The sequence below is a fragment of the Mus caroli genome, unplaced genomic scaffold (assembly GCF_978045245.1).
Source record: "Mus caroli unplaced genomic scaffold, Mus_caroli_1 scaffold_7, whole genome shotgun sequence".
NCBI classification, from domain to species: domain Eukaryota; kingdom Metazoa; phylum Chordata; class Mammalia; order Rodentia; family Muridae; genus Mus; species Mus caroli.
Window position 1 is genome coordinate 96,284,486 of NW_028227262.1, and position 18,218 is coordinate 96,302,703.

The 18,218-nt window shown below is 37.9% G+C and overlaps 1 protein-coding gene across 2 annotated transcripts in view; it reads right to left on the minus strand.

Annotated features, from left to right (window-relative positions):
* The window catches only part of Tax1bp1 (Tax1 binding protein 1), a 59,403-nt gene that overhangs the window by 33,439 nt on the left and 7,746 nt on the right, over positions 1-18,218 (minus strand). For both annotated transcript variants that reach the window (XM_021164764.3, XM_021164765.3), the window contains exons 3-8: positions 12,643-12,745; positions 10,508-10,695; positions 6,695-6,853; positions 3,454-3,602; positions 3,280-3,370; positions 701-886 (exon numbers count right to left, since the gene is read on the minus strand). In XM_021164764.3, coding sequence (XP_021020423.1) covers positions 701-886; positions 3,280-3,370; positions 3,454-3,602; positions 6,695-6,853; positions 10,508-10,695; positions 12,643-12,745 — 876 coding nt within the window. The remainder of the gene's footprint in view (positions 1-700; positions 887-3,279; positions 3,371-3,453; positions 3,603-6,694; positions 6,854-10,507; positions 10,696-12,642; positions 12,746-18,218) is intronic.

Genomic DNA, 18,218 nt, shown 5'->3' on the forward strand with positions numbered 1-18,218 from the left:
ATATTTTTAGCATCTTAGCAAATCAAATAAATATAATCAAATACACTTTTCACATTTGCAATCTTTTAGATTAAAAATCAACTGCAGACTTAATCAGGAACTGTAAATGCCATGGACTCCTAACATTTTTAAGAGTTGCATTAATGACATTCCCAGAAGAATTCACAGCAACATGCTAAAACATCCTAACATTCATCCGTAAAAGCTACGCAATAAAATAAATGTAAGCATGCGAGATCATGCAGCCACTGGAAAAGATGAGGATGTACAGTGTTAGAGAGCAGATCCAACATGCTACATAAAGCAAGAGCCCAGGAAGGTGATGGGTACCTATCTATAATCTCAGTACTTAAGAGCTGGAGGCAGGAGGAGTTCAGTAACTGTTGCGATTTTAAACTTTTTCAAAAGAAATAGTGGAGAAACTAAAGATAGCACAAGGGTGAGAGTGTCTGCCTTCCTGCCTGCCTTCCTGCCTTCCTTCCGGAGGCCATTCTAACCCCAAGCTCCAGAGGCTCCAAGTGCTTCTCCTGGCCTCTGCAGGTGCTCACATGCATCACACCAGATGCATAAATAAAACTAATACAGTGCAAATTAAAAAGGGGGGATTTCTTTTTCAAAAGAGAAATCACTGGGAAGAATTTAAAACAAGAGTAAAAATCATACTAGAGAAGTTTCAAACACATTTTTCTAAAGTTCTTACTTTATTTGAGGTTGTAAGCAGGAGAGCTTTGTACAAATTTTCCTTGTCAGCCAAGCAGGACTGCAGTTTGCTAATCTCTTCTTTGAAATGGGTAATCATGCTTTCTTTGTTTCCATCTAAATTCTTTAAAGTCTGTATCTCTGACACAAGCTTCGTATTTTCTATTTCTGTATTCTTCAAATGTACCTGTAATAAAAGTGTTTGAAATCAAGAATATTCTTGCTAATATCATAACCCAAGTTAGTCAAAGTCTAAAATACCAGTATTTGGGGCTCTAGTGACATGGCTCAGGGGTTAAGAGTGCTGACTGCTCTTCCAGAGAACCCTAGTTCAATCAACACCCAGAAGGCAGCTCACACCTGTCTATAAGCCCAGTTCCAGAGCAAACATGCAGGCAAAACACCAGTGCACATTAAATAAATACATTTTTAAAAAAACAACATTATTTCTTTCTCAACCAAAAATTCCAGAGGAGGAGCTTGGTGTCAGGTGACCCAATCTCTGCAAAACAGCAATGCAGACATAGAGTAGCAGAACCCAGCTTTTGGAAGGCTTTTGTTTCCCACAGCAATTCATTCTGATGTCTAACTGTACTACCTGATCTCTGAAAGCTTTTCCTTCAGTTTAACCACTTATTTTCCATTTTAAAATGTAAATACATTTGGATGTTTTGGGGAAAAAAACATCATGCTAGAGGCATATTCAGAAATTAGTGTAAAAAAGTTCTGAAAACTAGACAGGGTACATTGAAAACATAAACAATTATACTAATGGTTTTTTTTTTAACCTTTCTTTTAATGATGAATATATATGTGAGTGTGTGGATATGTGCATTCAAATGTTAGGTGCCCACCACCAAGGCCAGACGTTTCAGAGTTATGGGTGGTTGAAAGTCACCTGGTATAGGTGCTAGGAATCACAATCCAGCCCTCAGTAAGATGGCTCTGGGCCACCGCTAGCCCAATTCCACTTTTTGCCTGTAAGAAGCACTATGTTGTTTATTTTCCATGTGGCTGAAGTTGCCCTCTGACTTCTATAGGCCAACTATGACAGACCAGCCCCCACACACAACATGCACTCTCATCATGCATGTACATACATGCATAGACTCACACAATAATTTTTGTGTAATACAAAGAAGTGGAATTACTTTTTAGTACTTGACTCTTCAAATCTACAGAAGTCTAAAGGACTAATTCCTGTTCCTAGGGATGAAATGGATCTCTGGTCCTCTAGGGCGCTCAGCAGCCCAAACCTTTAGCATAACTTCTGAAACACTACCTAATGTTCGTTAACTATCAGTTCAGAAAAGTGACTTGAGACTAACAACTTAGAATATTCATCTTAAATTTTTAAAAACTCGTTGTGTACCTATGTATATTCATATGAGGTGTCACAGAACACACATGCTATGGTGCCAGTATGAAGGTCAGAGGACATCCCCAGATGTCAGCTATCTTCCAACTTCTTGATAGTGTCTCTTGTCTGCCACTGTATACATCAAGCTGGCTAGCCCCAAAGCTTCCAGGACTCTCCTCTCTCCACCTTCCACCTTGTTCCAGGAAACTGGGATAACAGACCAATGCCACTGTGTCCAGCTTTATATGCACTCTTAGGATCTGAACTCGGGTTTGCACACTTAAGTGCAAGTGCCTTTCTCACCCTTCTTCCCAGCCACTCCTTTCTATAGGAAATGTTTCTTAGATACTTAAGAAAATTAGCCTCAATGTTCACCCATGGTTAAGCTAATTTAGAGCATACTGCAGGAACGCTTTAAAAAAAAATTAGAAAAATTTCAAAAAGACTTATGAGCAGAGGAGATACTTTATAAAATTATAATCTGACAATATTTTAAAAGTCAATCTGAAATATAACCATGGGGCTGGAAAAGACATTAAGGCAACCTGTGGCTAAGCCTGACAACTGTATTCTATCTCCAGACCCCATTATGGCAGAGAGAATTCTTCTCAAAGTTACCATACCCTCTAAGCTCCACACACACCAGCTTCTGCATGCCCACACTTGTACATACAATCACGTATGTTCATGTATACACAACAAATAATGTAAAGAATATTAAGCATCATCACTGAAAATATGTATATTCTTAAACGGTGAGAATACTTTATAGAAATTCTGATAAACAACTATCCTGTTATCATTAAGCTTTCATTTATTATACAGTACCTACTATGTATCTAAAACACCAGCAAATTTCCCAAATACTGCATTTCAGGGACAGTATCCATCATCGTTGTAATTTCGTTTCCTTCACATCTTGGACTGCTCACTCTGAAGTCAACCATCATAATTATGACACTCAAGAGGCCTTCTAGAGCCAGCTGAAGAACCTCCTTACAGAAGCTATGAGGATCTCCCTATCAAAGCATGGTCAACCATGGAAGTACATTGTCCAGGCCCCCCATTAGCTGACTACAGTCCTCGTCATCCTCGTGACTATAATGAGACAAGTGACCAGGCACTCAGCTGGATTGCTCTCAAATCCCCAACCCAAAAGCCCACTGGGGGGGGGGGGGGAGGCTAAGCAGGGGGCAGACAGATAATAGAAGAGGACTTACCTTATAAAGCTCCTTCTCATCCTTTTCTGTCTTCAGCTGACATTCAAGCTGCTCTCTCTCATGCTGTGCCTTCCTGAGTTTATCCTTCAAACTGTTAAGATGGAAAAACATTAGTAAAAACCATAAGTAGCTTTGTTACTAACCGAAGTGATTTCTTTAAAATTCCAGAGATACCTGTCTAGGTCAGTTTCTTTTTCAATGGCTTTATGTGTCACTGATACAATGTCCTCTTCAAGCTGTTGAACTTTAGCTGTAGCATCACTGTATCTCTTCATAAACTCTTCATTTTCCACTCTCAAGCTTTGTGATACTTCAAGAAGGCCCTTAGAGACAACAATTAAGTATCTTTCAGTGAAACAAAATTGTGTATACTTCAGAGAGCTGTCTTTTAGAAGGAGAGGCAATGTGGCAGCACTAGCCCTCAATCCCAGTACTTGGGAAGCAGAGGCAGGCAGATCTCTGTGAGTTAAAGGCCAAACTACTCTACATAGTGAGTTGTAGCACAACCAGGACTATGAAGAGAAATCCTGTCTCAAATAAATAACCAAATAATAACTTGGTTTTTCAAGACAGGGTTTCTCTATGTAGCCCTGGCTGTTCTGGAACTCACTCTGTAGACCAGGCTGACCTCAAACTCAGAAATCCATCTGCCTCTGCCTCCTGAGTACTGAGATTGAATGCATGTGCCACTATTGCCTAGCCTTAAAAGGGGTCTCATATCTTTTGGGTACTAAGAATATACGCATTACCACTACATTTGTCTTTGATTTCTTATCATTTCAATCCCATATTTATTATCTCAAATTGTATAAACCAAGACTATAAAATAAGCCTGAAATTCTAACAGTTAAACTTTCATATACTCAACCTTTTAATTTTATTTTGTGTTTTGTGAGTATATCATATGTCCATGTGAAACTATGCACACATGTATGTATAGGGTGTGCAAGCATCAAGCCTTCCCCTATCATTCTACAACGTTTTTTCTTTTGAAGCATGGTCCTTCCCTTGAGCTTAAGGAGTTTTCTTCTTGATCAGGCTGGAAGTCAGAAAGCTGGCTTGAAACTGGGATTACAGGCTTTGCAGTGTTGCCCAGCTTGTTATATAAGTTCTGGGATCTAAACTCCAGTCCTTATGATTAAAAATGCATTTAACCACCAAGCCATTTCTCTAGCTCCCAAGACTTCTGTTTGTTTTGTTCTCAAACAATGTCATGTAGTGAAGTCTGAATTTGTGATGTTCTTACCTCAGCTTCCTGTGTGTGAAGAGCATAAGTATGCACCACCATGTCTAGCCCTTACTGTTAGCACATCAATTACTAACATAGGTTTCTCATCCCTGCTTTTCATGCACTTTTATTTCACTAACTTCTCCACCAGAGGGCAGGAAACAAAAATTAAACAAAAACATTTTTAATTAATTTGCTTTTTGGTTTTTTGACATCTTACTTTTATTGTTATGTCAGTGACAACTCAGGCCTCATAGGACACTGTGGAGGTTAAGACCCACTAAGTGTCATACGAGCACTACAACACATGCCTGTATCTAAACCATTGCTCCTAATGAACTCTGCATGACTCAAAGACGAAAATATTCAAAGCTGTTACAACATATATAAAAATAAGTAAAATAGAATCTTCTTTAAAAAGATACTTTAAAGCTTAAAATATTTTCATTGCATAAATTATGACAAGCATCTAGTAGCTCATGAAAGCTTGATCAAGGTTCCCGCTAAGTTTCTCTCCTAGCTAACTAATAAAACTTTGGTTAAAGTATAAGGTATACAAAGGTGCTGTTATGAAAAACTATTTGCCAAAAGAACTGGTAAGTCAAACTATTTCATTTTCTAAAAGCTGAGTATGATAGGACGTTATCTCCAATGGCCAACACTCAGGAGGCTAGGTAAGAAGATAAGCAAGCCTGATATCAGCCTGGTTTACATAAGCAAGACCCTATCTTAAAGGAACAATATGGAAGACAAATGAAGGAGGATGGAAGAAATTAAGAACCACTGCACTAATGACCAAATTAATAATTATTGAGTAATAGGGCCTCATTGGCCAGAAGAATAGAACAAATACAACTTAAGAGAAAATTCAATCCATCCATAGACATGAAGCTAGCCAACTAGCTATAATATTGAAATTGTGAGGCATATTTTTCTATAACTAAGAGTTATTTTTGTGAAAATTATTACATAAATCAATGACTATAGTAAGTAGTCGCCCTTTTTTCTATAGATTTTAGTTTCAAACTCAAATCCAGTTTTTTACATATAGTCATTTTTCTTTGCTCAAGGAAAAAAATGGCTACCTTAACTAGGTGGGGATTTCTTGTTTTGTTTGAAGGGTAATTTATCACCTTTCTCACGTTAAGAATTTCAAATTTTTGTCTCACAATGTACTCAGGTTACTGACCTCTGCCTTGTTTCTGCTCCTGTTTAAGTGTTCAGGGCAAAGGCTATTGCTATTATGTAGCCTATTCTGTTGTGAACCTGGTCACAACAGAACCTCAGTCTTCCTGCCTCACTGAGTGCTGAGGCTGCAGGCATGTACCACCATGAGTGCTGAGGTCGCAGGCATGTAGCATCATGCCTACCTAAATTATAGTTTTTGAAGAGTAATTTTAATTTCTTCATTCTACTTTCCATTTATTTTGTGTTTATTCCTATGTGAATTTCTCACACCCCAAAGCTTTCCTCCTCAAATCTAGCATATTATACAGAACTAGATGTGAAATACTGAGAAATGGCTGTCAGAAAGCTGGCATGGTTGTTCATGCCTGTAATCTTAGTACTAGGAAGGCAGAGGATGGTTTCCAAGAGTTCAAGGCCCAGGCTACATAGTAAAAACAACAACAACCAACAACAAATTCAGAGAACTATTATCAATAAGCCTGGTACCGAAAATCTTAAAGTATTTTGCCTATTTAAAAACGTAAACGAGACTGTGGCAGAAGATTACTGGGAACTGACATTCATAGGGCTGGAGAGATGGTTCAGTAGGTAAGAGCACTTGTTGCTCTTAGAGAACACCAAAGATCTAGTCCTAGCACCCAGAGGACCTGCCCCCAATTTTGATTCCAAAGGCACCAGGCATGCAAATAATGCACATGGAGACAAAATACCCATACACATAAAAACTAAAATGAATACATTTAAAAATTATATAATTATAATACATATAAATATATAATAAAATATAAAAATATATAAATTATATATGTATATATATACACAGACATACACTTATTAATGTAAATGCACACAAATATATGATGTGTACACACACACACACGTATACACACACACACACACACACACACACATATACACACACACATATACACACTGCTTTCCTCAAGACCCGATTTTCAATCCTCCTAAATGCTTCCATTTTAGAAAGGTGTAACAAACCTTCTGCTCAGCCTGCAATTGCTCACACCGCCCTTTCTCCTGGCTCAGTTCTCTCTCCATTCTTCCAACTTGTTCTCTCAGCTGTGCTGTTTCTTTTTCAAGAACAGCTATCAACTTTAACAATTCTTCTTTTTCTTTCAGGGTCTTCTCAATTTTCAGCTGTATTTAAAAAAAAAAAAAACTCAAATTGATTTTTATCATAAAATATTACAACTTTAGTTTCTTACTTTAAAAAAGTAAATTCACAAAAAAAAGTAAATTCACAAATTTTTACATTTTGCCTACTGCATAGCATTCAGCCTATAATCCTTCGGTTAAAAAAATTAAAAAATTTAAAAAAACAAAAGGCCCTGTTCTCACAGATAAGCACTAGGGAAACCAGGAATGTTAAAACAAGCATCCCTCTTTAAGGGAGGGATATATACCTCGTTTTCGCCCAGAACACTAGGATTGGATTTAGTAGCCAGTTAACGTGTGCTATCCTGTAGGGCCAGGTCACACCTCAATCTCTAAAAGTATTATGTTTGGCTCAGACTCTTTCTCCCAAGACAATGTCTCTCAATCAACAGAATCCATCCATCGTTTGGGGAGATATCATATGTACTTGATGGTTTGCTGACCTGGATGCTATCTATATGACTGAGACCACACCAGATCCTTCCCTAAGCCCTTAAACTGTAGAACTCATCTTTACAGAAGAAGCCACTGGTATTTTGCACAAGGCTTTAGATGAAGTTACACTTTAAGCTTTAGTGTGCACTTGAGATTGAGATAATTGTTGAGCAGGAAACTTTTTGCCAAATTGTAGTGAACTTAAATATGCCTAAACTAACCTGTCCCCTGTCAGACTCTAGAAGTTTGAGCCGACAATGGCTACTAAGCTGAGTTACACTGGATTTCCTTCTTGCCTCACATGAATTGTTACTCTGCTGGCACTGGTGTTTGCAGAGACCCCGCCCCCCCAAAACAAAAACAAAAAAAAAAAACCTGTTTTAAGTAAAAATGCAAATGTAAAGGCTAAGGCTACAATACTATACTAACTGTAGCAGATTCTTATGGGGAATGCTGATAATTACTCAATTCTGCAAAACAGGAACTCCAGTAGGAAACTCAAAGCAAAACCTAAATCAAAGGACCAAACCTGGTCATAAATAAAATGGCTAGTCTTTATAACAAGTCTTTGCTTCTAACCGGAGAAAAGCAGAGACTCAGGAAGAATTTATAAAGGAGGTATTTAGCTGATAAATGTTTTTCATCCAAAAATCCCCATATTAAGCTTTCCAGGGTTGTAGAATCCTAGGTATAAATGACTAAAATCTAAACTTACGAAAGCTGAACTGCTAAACTCTTCTGGAATAGTCTTTTTATTCAAATGCATAGAATAAATGTTCTCAAAATGGAAAAGCTATGGGAAGGATGGAAAGGAGAACTGGAGGATATGACCAAAACAAAGGTACGCACTGTGGGAAACTTTCCAGGATAAATAAAAAGGTAAAAGTTTAACTATTCAATTGTCATACCTATTGAAAATTAAATTATACCCAATAAGCCAACGGAAAATTAAGACCAAGCAAGAACATCAGTCCCAAGAGTTAATGGCATTATTATCATAGCATTAATCTGGTTCAAACTTTGTAGCAGATTAGAAATGATCAGTTTTCACCTAGTACAACAAACATTTTCAGAATCAAACTTTCTCAGTGATCAGTCTGTAACACTTAATAAAAGATTTACTAAAGCTTAGTAGGAAATTTTTAAAGATTTTTAATTTGATTAAAATTTGCATAAATCTAAGTCTGGAGATAAAACTCAAAAAACAGATTTGCCTAGCATGTGTCAAGATCCTGAATGTAACCCCAGAACAATTTTTTTGCTGTTTAGTCTTTTATGTTTTTGGTTTTTGGGGTTTTTTAGTATACAAATTGTCTACAAGCAGACCAAGCAAGGGTGAACGTGCCAGATCTCTTCTGATCTTGGAAGTTAAACAGGGTTGGATCTGGTTAGTACTTGGATGGGAAACAATAAAACAATAAATCTCTTTTCTACTTCAAATTTCTATTTTGAAGTCTTTTAAGAACAAATATAGCCCTCAATTCACTAATCATCAATACGCTGCCTTGTTCATTTCCCATTTTATTCTTTTGGCGAGCAGAACAAAACAGGGTCTTACTTATATCATAGCCCAGACTGGCCTGAAATTCTGCCCCTGCTTTTGCTTCCCAGATGCTGGGATTAAATATGTGTGCCACTACATCTGGCTTATATTATAAATTCATTAGTTTATGTGATTTTGTTTTAATTTCCTAAGCCATCCAAAATAAAGTTATTGACATTCCACCCCTAAGAACCTTAGATCACCTCTAATAAGTGCAGTATCCTTTCACACAACTACTGTGATCATAGCTAAGAAAGTTAGAATAATTATACCATCCAATAGATATCCTTTGGTCAAGCATCCCTTACTATTTTATTTTTTCTATTATCCAATTCAGGCTCACAAGTTCAAAAACTTTATCTCATTAATCACTTAATGTACAGTGTTCATAAAATCATTAAAGACATCAATGAATGTAGAATTTTAAGAACTTCAGAAAACAAAACCATTTTTATCTTAGAAATATTTCCCAAGAGACAGCAATTAAAATTTTTATAGCACAGCTTTTGTGGAGGAAAGAAAAAGTACAAATAACCTGGGCTGTGTCCCATCATGTGCAGGGCTTGAGATAAGGGTGTGCTGACAAGTATTCAAAAGCCCCGCACATCAGTGCTAACTGCATTCCTAGGAGCAGGGTTTACTTCAGTGTCTCTGACTAACATTTAAATACGAGGCTAAAAACCCTGATCAGAGGCAGTTGTCACTACAAAATGTTTCAGTCACCCTATAAAAGTTGCATTTCGTATTTAAGATAAGAGAGGAATTTCTGGGAAAAGGAAGGAAAGATATGAAGAATTCACAGTCCCTTCTAACTCTTTGCCTGACAGTGGAAGACAGTGTCTTATCTTTCCTTTTATAGTCTCAGTTCTTAAAGGTAACAAAGAAAAATCCAAAGACCTATCTGTCTATAAAGAAAAACCAAGCACCTACAATATATGAAATATAGAATCTAAAATGGTATTTTTAAAATGAAAGGACTGATAAATACAATTAGTCACATTGTTTCAAAGGACAGCCTAGTTTCCAGATATAAAGTAGAAAATGTGATCTTGAAAAAGAAGACTTTGTTTCTCATTTTACAATTACTAAAAACCTAAAGCATTGACAACCTCCTCAGACTACTGAACCCTCAGTATTCAGCTCCAAACCCTGAACCACACAGCTGGATGCACTGCTACACTGCATCTCCCAGGCACTCCATCCCTAACTCTGACAATTCAGCTATCAACTGGATTAGGATACCTGAAGACGAAAGCTCCAGGTAAGGAAAGAGGAGGCGGAGCCCATGTCTCCATGGTTCCAAAGGCTGCCCTACTGCACTAGTTACTGCACACATGACACTTAGCCCTGAATCAGGCAGCTATCTTCTCAGCATTCAACTGACAAGTACCACAACAGAACAACAAAATAACCGTGATAGAAAGACTAGCCCCACCAGCTAATCTAGCCCAACTTGCAAACTCCAAGTCCAATGGGAAACTTTGCCTCAAAAGTAAGACTGAGAACGGCTAAGGAAGAAATTAACATTGACTTCTGGCCTCTACACATAGATTCACAATTTTAGATTTAAGACATTTCCGGTAGTGCCTCTTGGCATAATCTGAAAATTCTCACAATGCCAGTCAAGGTAAACTCTACACCTCACTGTAGGTGCTCACCTCAAGAAGGCCAGCTTTTGTGGTTACCACCAACATATCGGAATTGCCTTCATCTTCCATAGTGAGCAGCTCTTCAACTGGAGAAGCGGCTCGGAACTGGAAAGGAGTACTTGCTCCACGAATTTCACCCTTATGGGTGACGTAACAGAACTGATAAAATTCTCCATCATCATTTGGAAGGTAATATCCTAAGAGGTGGGTAACAAAAATTATTAAGCTTGCTATTTTAAAATGCTAATTTATTAATAATACTTTCCTTCCTCCATACTATTATTCTGAACATATCTAGAATGAGTCTTTCCTATTGTTCACAAATTTATCAGTCCAAGTTATACTTTCTTCTCAAACACACCCCAAAGTTGTATCTTTTAGATATAAACATATATATGAATTCCCCCTTTATCTTTATTAATTTTTTTATTTATATGTGTTTTGTCTGTGTGTATGCCTGTGCACCACCTGCATTGGTGGTACCTGCAGAGAACAGAAAGAGGCATCAGATCCATGTGGTCTGGAATTAAACAGATAATTATGAGTTGCCACAAGCATACTGGAGATGGAACCTAGGTCCTCTGCAAGAAAAGACAGTGTTCTTAACCACTGAGTCATCTCTCCAGCCTCTCCCCCTGCATCTTAACTATGGCAAAATCAACTCAAAGAGAGGCAAGTGTGTACTTTACAAGGAGTAAGAAGATTGATGGAGGAGAAATAAGGGAAGACCTAATAAAAATCTAAGGACAGGGAGTAGGACTGGGAAATACATGATTTAAGAAATATTTCCTCCAATTGGACATTCGCTGTATGTAAAAAGAAATATTAACTACAAAAATATGTTATATATGTGAACTGTGTAAAGGCAAAGAGGATGAGACCATTTGTACAGCACAAGAAAACTCTAAGATTTGCAACTACAAAGCTCTATTTAACATATGAATGAAGCCATCTAAGCCGCTTAGGCGCTATAGCTATATTTATAACATTAGCTACCATATGAAAACTAATTATGTTCAATGTTTAGTTTCTTCTTCTCCAGTTTCTTACCCTCTCTTTTTAATTCTGCTGGACTGTCCTAACTAAAATCAATCTTCACTTCTTTAAATATCCACACAGAATGGTTTTTACTTAAAAACCCATCAATTCTATACTCAACATTACTACACACAATGCACATGCCTTTGGGGGTGTGGAGGCTAGGAGGGTACTGAAGATTGAACCCATGGCCTCACTTGAGCTAAGCTTTACCACTGAACTACCCACCTCTCAAAAGAGTTGATGTTGAGACACGCCTTAAACTTACAATACTTCAAAGGTCCAGTCATTCCCAGCTAACTCTTTGCCTTGAGAGTGTCTCTACAAGCTAATGCAATGCTACTACAGTATCCACCAATAACTGTAAACCCCCAATAAACTCTTTCTTCTATAAGTTGTCTTGCTCACAATGTCTTATTACAGCAAAAGAAAAGCAAGACAGTATTCCTTTATTCTATCTTTTGAGACACACATAGTACAAGTTCATTATCTACAGTTAGACTAAAGTGCAATCACAGCACAATAAAACATTTTACTCTTATCCAGATATAAACACTGGCCAGGGGACCCATGATGAAAATCTCTCAGTTACCATCTCCCAGTGTATATTCCTAGTAAACACAATGGAATTCTTAAATCCATGGTTATACATTTCCACAAATAATCCTAAAGGAGCCAGAAAGAGGAAAACAATGCCCCAGAAACAAGTGCACACTACAGTTTAAGTCCCTTATAAGGGACAAATCAAAACTGGCATAAATGAAAGGGTCTTCTGAAAGTACAAATGAATGAATATTGTGGCAACCTCAACTTCATCATTGGTTGATATTCCTTTCCTATACATGCAATCTGTCCTCCTACTTGTCTCCCTTCCCTTGTTAATGCTTACATTTAAACCTGCAACACAACCTTTTCTTAAGAAACTCCAAGCTTGCTTCATTTAAAAAAGCAGTGTTCTGAGTAGCTATGAAAACCCCTTGTGCCCTACACATGGTATTTACAGCCATCTGACTTTCACTCAACAAAGGCTCATCTAAACACTCTGAAACAGAGAACTACAACAGAGTCTGCTGGCTTGATCAAGTCCTTCAGTTTCCAATTCTCACCTTGAAATGATAGTACACAATTGACTGTTGATCCTTCCACATAATGTTCAGGCATAGGAGACCATAAAAATGTGTAATAGTCACGAGCAGTACTCCATCCAACCTAAAGGAGAAAAATTTAAGAAAGAATATAACTAGTTACCTTAATACTAGCTAGATACATCATTTTAATTATACCCTAAAGTTAAAATATACACTTAAAATTTAAAAATCTTGAGTTATCGGGTGTGATGGTTTGTATATTCTTGGACCAGGGAATAGCACAATTTGGAGGTGTGGCCTTGTTGGAATAGGTGTGACCTGGTTGGAGTAGGTGTGTCACTGGGGGTGTGAACTTAATACTCTCACCCTAGGTGCCTAGAAGTCAGTCTTCCACTAGCTGCCTTTGGATGAAGATGTAGAACTCTCAGCTCTACCTGTGCCGTGCCTGCCTGGATACTGCCATGCTCCCACCTTGATGATAATGGACTGAATCTCTGAACCTGTAAGCCAGCCACAATTAAATGTTGTTTTTTATAAGACTTGCCTTGGTCATGGTGTCTGTTCATAGCAGTAAAACCCTAATACATCAGGCATGTCTAATTATGATTAAACTGTGACCAAAAGTTATAGCAATTTATGTAAACTGAGTCTCTACTATATATTCAAAGTACTACCTAATTTCTCCAAGACAATTGAAAACACACACATGATCAAATACAAAATCTTCTGTTTTATTTAAAATTATTATGCTACTATACCCTGTGGATTTTTGTGTGCACAGATTCAAGATTATGAGAGGCCAAAGGTCAATGTTGAGTGTCTTCCTCAATTGCTCCTCCACCTTGTATGAGTCAGGGTCTCTCACTGATCCTGGAGCTCTGGATTAGGTGGCCAGCAAACACTACAGATCCTTCTTTCTCTGCCTGCTCGCTCAATGTCAGGATTACAGACATGTAGGCCCAGCTTTATAACATGGGTGCTGGAGATTCAGTCCTTATAGCAATTTACTGATTAAGCCAGCTTCCTAGCCCCTCTATTATGTACTTTTTAATAACTTAATGTTTTATCCCTCATACTTAGGGTCTGGGTTTTTTGGGGGGGAGGGGAGTGGAGGGGCTCTTGCATTGTTTTAGTAAGTACTCTCCTGTAACTTAAATCACTAATCTCTCATCTTTGGCAAGTTCTGTCTGAAAGCAATTTGTATAATCTTGGGTGAGGAGCGTATTTACATTCTAAGAGATCACTTACACCTTGCCTATTAACATATTTTCATCTTAGATGTATTCAAGGGAAGATATTCAAAGCATACTGAATGAACTCATATGAGAAAGATCCTTACATAACCCAGTACCATATACAATATACAATAATAAAATTAAAATATATGTAATATTTTCAACTTAAATATAGACATTACAGATCTCAAACTTGTTTTCTAAACAAAATAGACTGTGTTAAATATTGACTATTAGAGGTAAGATTAAAGCAAGTACACTGTTAGCAACATTACATAAAACTATACATCCTTCACAGTCTTAGATGATATGTCCTATGGTTTTGCTAAATTCATGTGTGTGTGTGTGTGTGTGTGTGTGTGTGTGTGTGTGTGTGTACACATGTGCTGGTTCAGACATACCACAAGACAACATCTGGGAGTCAATACTCTGCCCTCTGGGGACTGCACTCCAGCTGCCTGCCCTGATATTACTTTCTGAGCTACCTTTAGCAGCCCCATGTCCTACAATTTTGATTAGCCACCACTAATAACCAAAACAATATTGAAGCTGTGTGCCATTAGTGAGAGCTAATAGAATTTGAGCTTACAAAGCTCTTAGCCACTGGGACTCTTATTAGTTTCCTAGCAGAACAGAAGATACCCTTCACACGTTCTGAAACTCTACCTCTTTCCTTCCAACACTGGCACTAGTTCCCTACATGCACACTTGATAAAAAGACAAGAGGGGAAAAAAAAAAACAGGAATAAAAGAAAAGGCTTTCCTTTGGCTACATTGTGAAAATTACAAAATGTCTGAAAGAGTTTTCTGCCAAGTAAGTGAAAGTGAAAGTGGAGAAATGTGGAGAAGATAAAGAGTTTCACAGCCCACACTCTGCTCCCAGGCAGTGTACAATCCAGAAAATCCTTTGGGAGAACTCCAAAAACCCATTACAAAAACAAGTACTCCAGGTGAGCTAAAAGAGGCATTGTTTTCTATCTAAACCACAAGGCTTTCCCCTCAGTAGGCTCAACTCAGCAGGCTGTGCAGCTTCACTCCTGTGGGCAGTCAGGAAGAGCCGAACACGGACCTCACATACAGACTTTTAGATGGACTGCACAGGTTTCTGCCTCACCTGACTTGACAGCAACAAAACCACGATAATTTGGGTGCCTAGGCACTGGGGAAAAAAATGTTCAACATCCCATTCCAACTGAGGACATGCAGTACCACAAACAGACACAAGAGGGAGAAAGAGTACAAACTCCTGAAACAAGCAACATTTTAAGGTTGGGAAATTACACAAAAGAGCTACAACATAACACATCTCAGTGAAAGATTGAAGGGGGATCCAGAGAATCTTTGGGCAGGGTATATGGTGAGCTTCTTTCCTGTACAAACAAATCTGAAATGACTCAAAGAGGATGCTGCTTTGTGGAAATCACAAAATGGAAAACTTCTTCTGAAGAATGGAAGATCCAAAGGAAGAAAATAAAAGAAACATCATTAAGCTAAAAGAAACAGAGTTCAATAAATTATCTGACCAACAATCCAAAATAATCATTTTAATTAAATTCAATGTACTCCAATAATCAACTATACAAAAATAATGAAGCAAACAAAAAATAGCCATACTACTCTGGAGATGAAGAATACAATAAGTGAATTGAAAAATTCGCAAAAGGAAATCTCCACGACAAAAGCAAAATAAAGATTCTGCAAACTCGGCCAGACACTGACTACCAGCAAAGTCTGAGGCCTCCTACCTGGGTTTCAGAGCTTGGGGGTGGGGGTGGAGGTGAGCTAAAAGAGGCATTGTTTTCTATCTAAACCACAAGGCTTTCCCCTCAGTAGGCTCAACTCAGCAGGCTGTGCAGCTTCACTCCTGTGAAGAGTTTACACACATACAGAGCATGTGTGTAAACTCAATGGATAAAAGGCCTTTTCCACCACGCCTGACAACCCAAGTTCAATCACTGGAACCCACATGGTAGGTAGACAAGAACTGACTCCTGAAAATTGTCCTCTTGACCTGGACACACACATGTACATGTACATACACACACAGAGAGACAGGCACTAGTACACATGTCCACAGAAAATTAACTAAATGCAATTTTAAATTTTAATATTAGTAACTGAGTCAGGGAATACAAAAAGGTATGGAAAAGGGGGTTGGACATAAAAGAACCTATCAATAAAAACAATATAGACAGAGTAGTGGTGCACATCTTTAATCCATTACTCTACTCATGAGGCTGAGCAAGGACTGTGAAGTCAAAGCCAGCCTGGGTAGTAGTAAAAGACAAGACGTAAAGTAAAGTAAAGAAAGGAAAGGAAATGAAATATAGCCATCAAAGACTGAAGACTCTAGAAAGAAACAGAGAGCCTTAGAGCATATTTCTAAAAGTAGCAGCTGAAACTTACTAGGTATGAAAAAGAAAATGGACAAAGTACAAAAATTAAAAATAGTTAAACATGGTGCTCTATGCCTAGAGCCCCAGATTTTGGAAAAGTGAGGTAAACCAAGGCTTTCGAGAGTTTAAGGGCAGCCTAGACTACATAAGAAAACCCTATCTCTATAAACAAAACAACCTCAAAGCGCCTTAACTAGGCTAAGCCCAAGGAGACACCAAGACACATTATTATCAAGCTGCCAAGGGTCTTTAAGCAGCAAGGGAAAAGTCACCATACAAGGGAATACTACCTGCAGATGTCTCAGCCAAAACATTACAAGCCAGAGGGAACCTTTATCATACTATAATGGGTGGCTTAAATCACTTCTTCCAACAAAATGTTTTAAGAAATAAGAAAAGCTTGAAACAAAACATTCAAACAGTTTTAGATCTACTATCCACAGCAGTTAACTAGTTTTATCTCTGCAGAACAGGTTTATTTGTGGAAACAGCATGTAAGACTCATCAAATGGCAGAGGACTTCACCATGGGGTCTTCATGGAAACCTAAGTTTAGGAGCCTAAGCTTGCATTGCAGCCAAAATAATAAAACAGACTCTGAGCCTTGGCATTTTGTGGGCAGGGCCTATGATTCTTGCGTGCCCAAGCATGCACACCAAACTCAAGAGTTCTGAGAGCTAGTTAACAGAACTTGTGACTGAGACCCTTTGGTTTATTCTCCTTGGGTTTCACAAATTCAAGATAAGCTGGGCTACACAGTGAGGTCTGGCCACAGTTAAGATTCTGCCTCGAGGGAAAAAAAGAAAGAAGAAAATGAAAAAAGATTTAAGGCTTTAGCTACATCATAAATGTCCTATAGTAAGAACCTGGTTCAATTAACTAAATGAACTGATTCAATGAATATGTACATAAATATTGTGACACATTTGGCCTTATCCAGAACCTCCACTCTTTCAACCCCTTTGCTGATTCAAGTAAGGGTAATGACCTGCTTCCTATGGGCACTGAGGATTATTTCCATATTCAAATTCAACAGAGAAATAAATGGCAGGAAGACCCTGATCCAAAGCCTCGGGTGATTATGTTAAGAGGAAAAGGCATTTAAGACATTTTGCCTGCAATGGTACTTTAATTGTGCATCCAGAATATGAAGAGTAATTCAGCTGAAGGGATGACCTTCTCAAGAACACATGCCAGTTCCTGACAGAGACTGGACAATCAGCTGAAGGTTCCCAAGTTTTAAGTGCTTGTGACTCGCTGAAGCTCAAGTGAGAATTTCCTTGCAATGAGTAGATTCTCCCTTCTGTCCCTTGTTCTGTCACAGGTTTAAAAACCTCTCAGTTTTTGGTTTCTTGTTTTGGTTTTTGTTTTTAAGAGATTCTGAGCTGAGGATACAGCTCACTTGTACAGCACTTGCCCATGAAGCTCTGGATTCAATACCCAGCACAGACAACACAAGTGCGTGCACACACAGAGATTGTTCTAAAAGTTTTCGCAAAAAAACCCAAGTTGGATCTTTTGATCACAGTGAAGAAAACCTGTGGAATTAAGTTCCCAGTGTTTAAATGACTGCACAGTGTTTAGTATTCATGGTGATATTTACAAAACTGAATCTTAATGTAGTTTCTTAAGACAAGGTTTAGTATAAGTTAAATCCAAATCTGTTTAAAGAAAATATTCAGGTTGTCAAGATAGCTCCTCAGGCAAAGCTGCCTGCTGCCAAGTGTGAGGACTGCAGTTCAAGCACCAAGACTTATATGATAAAAGGATACAACCAACTCTTCAAGTTGTCCTCTGACTAGATACAAACGGTATGCACACAGCACGCGCGCGCACACACACACACACACACACACATACACATATGCCACAACATAAATAAATAAATAAATAAATAAATAAATAAATGTAATTTCTAAAAAGATAAAATTAAAAGAATCCATATGGAAGAAATATTCAAGTTC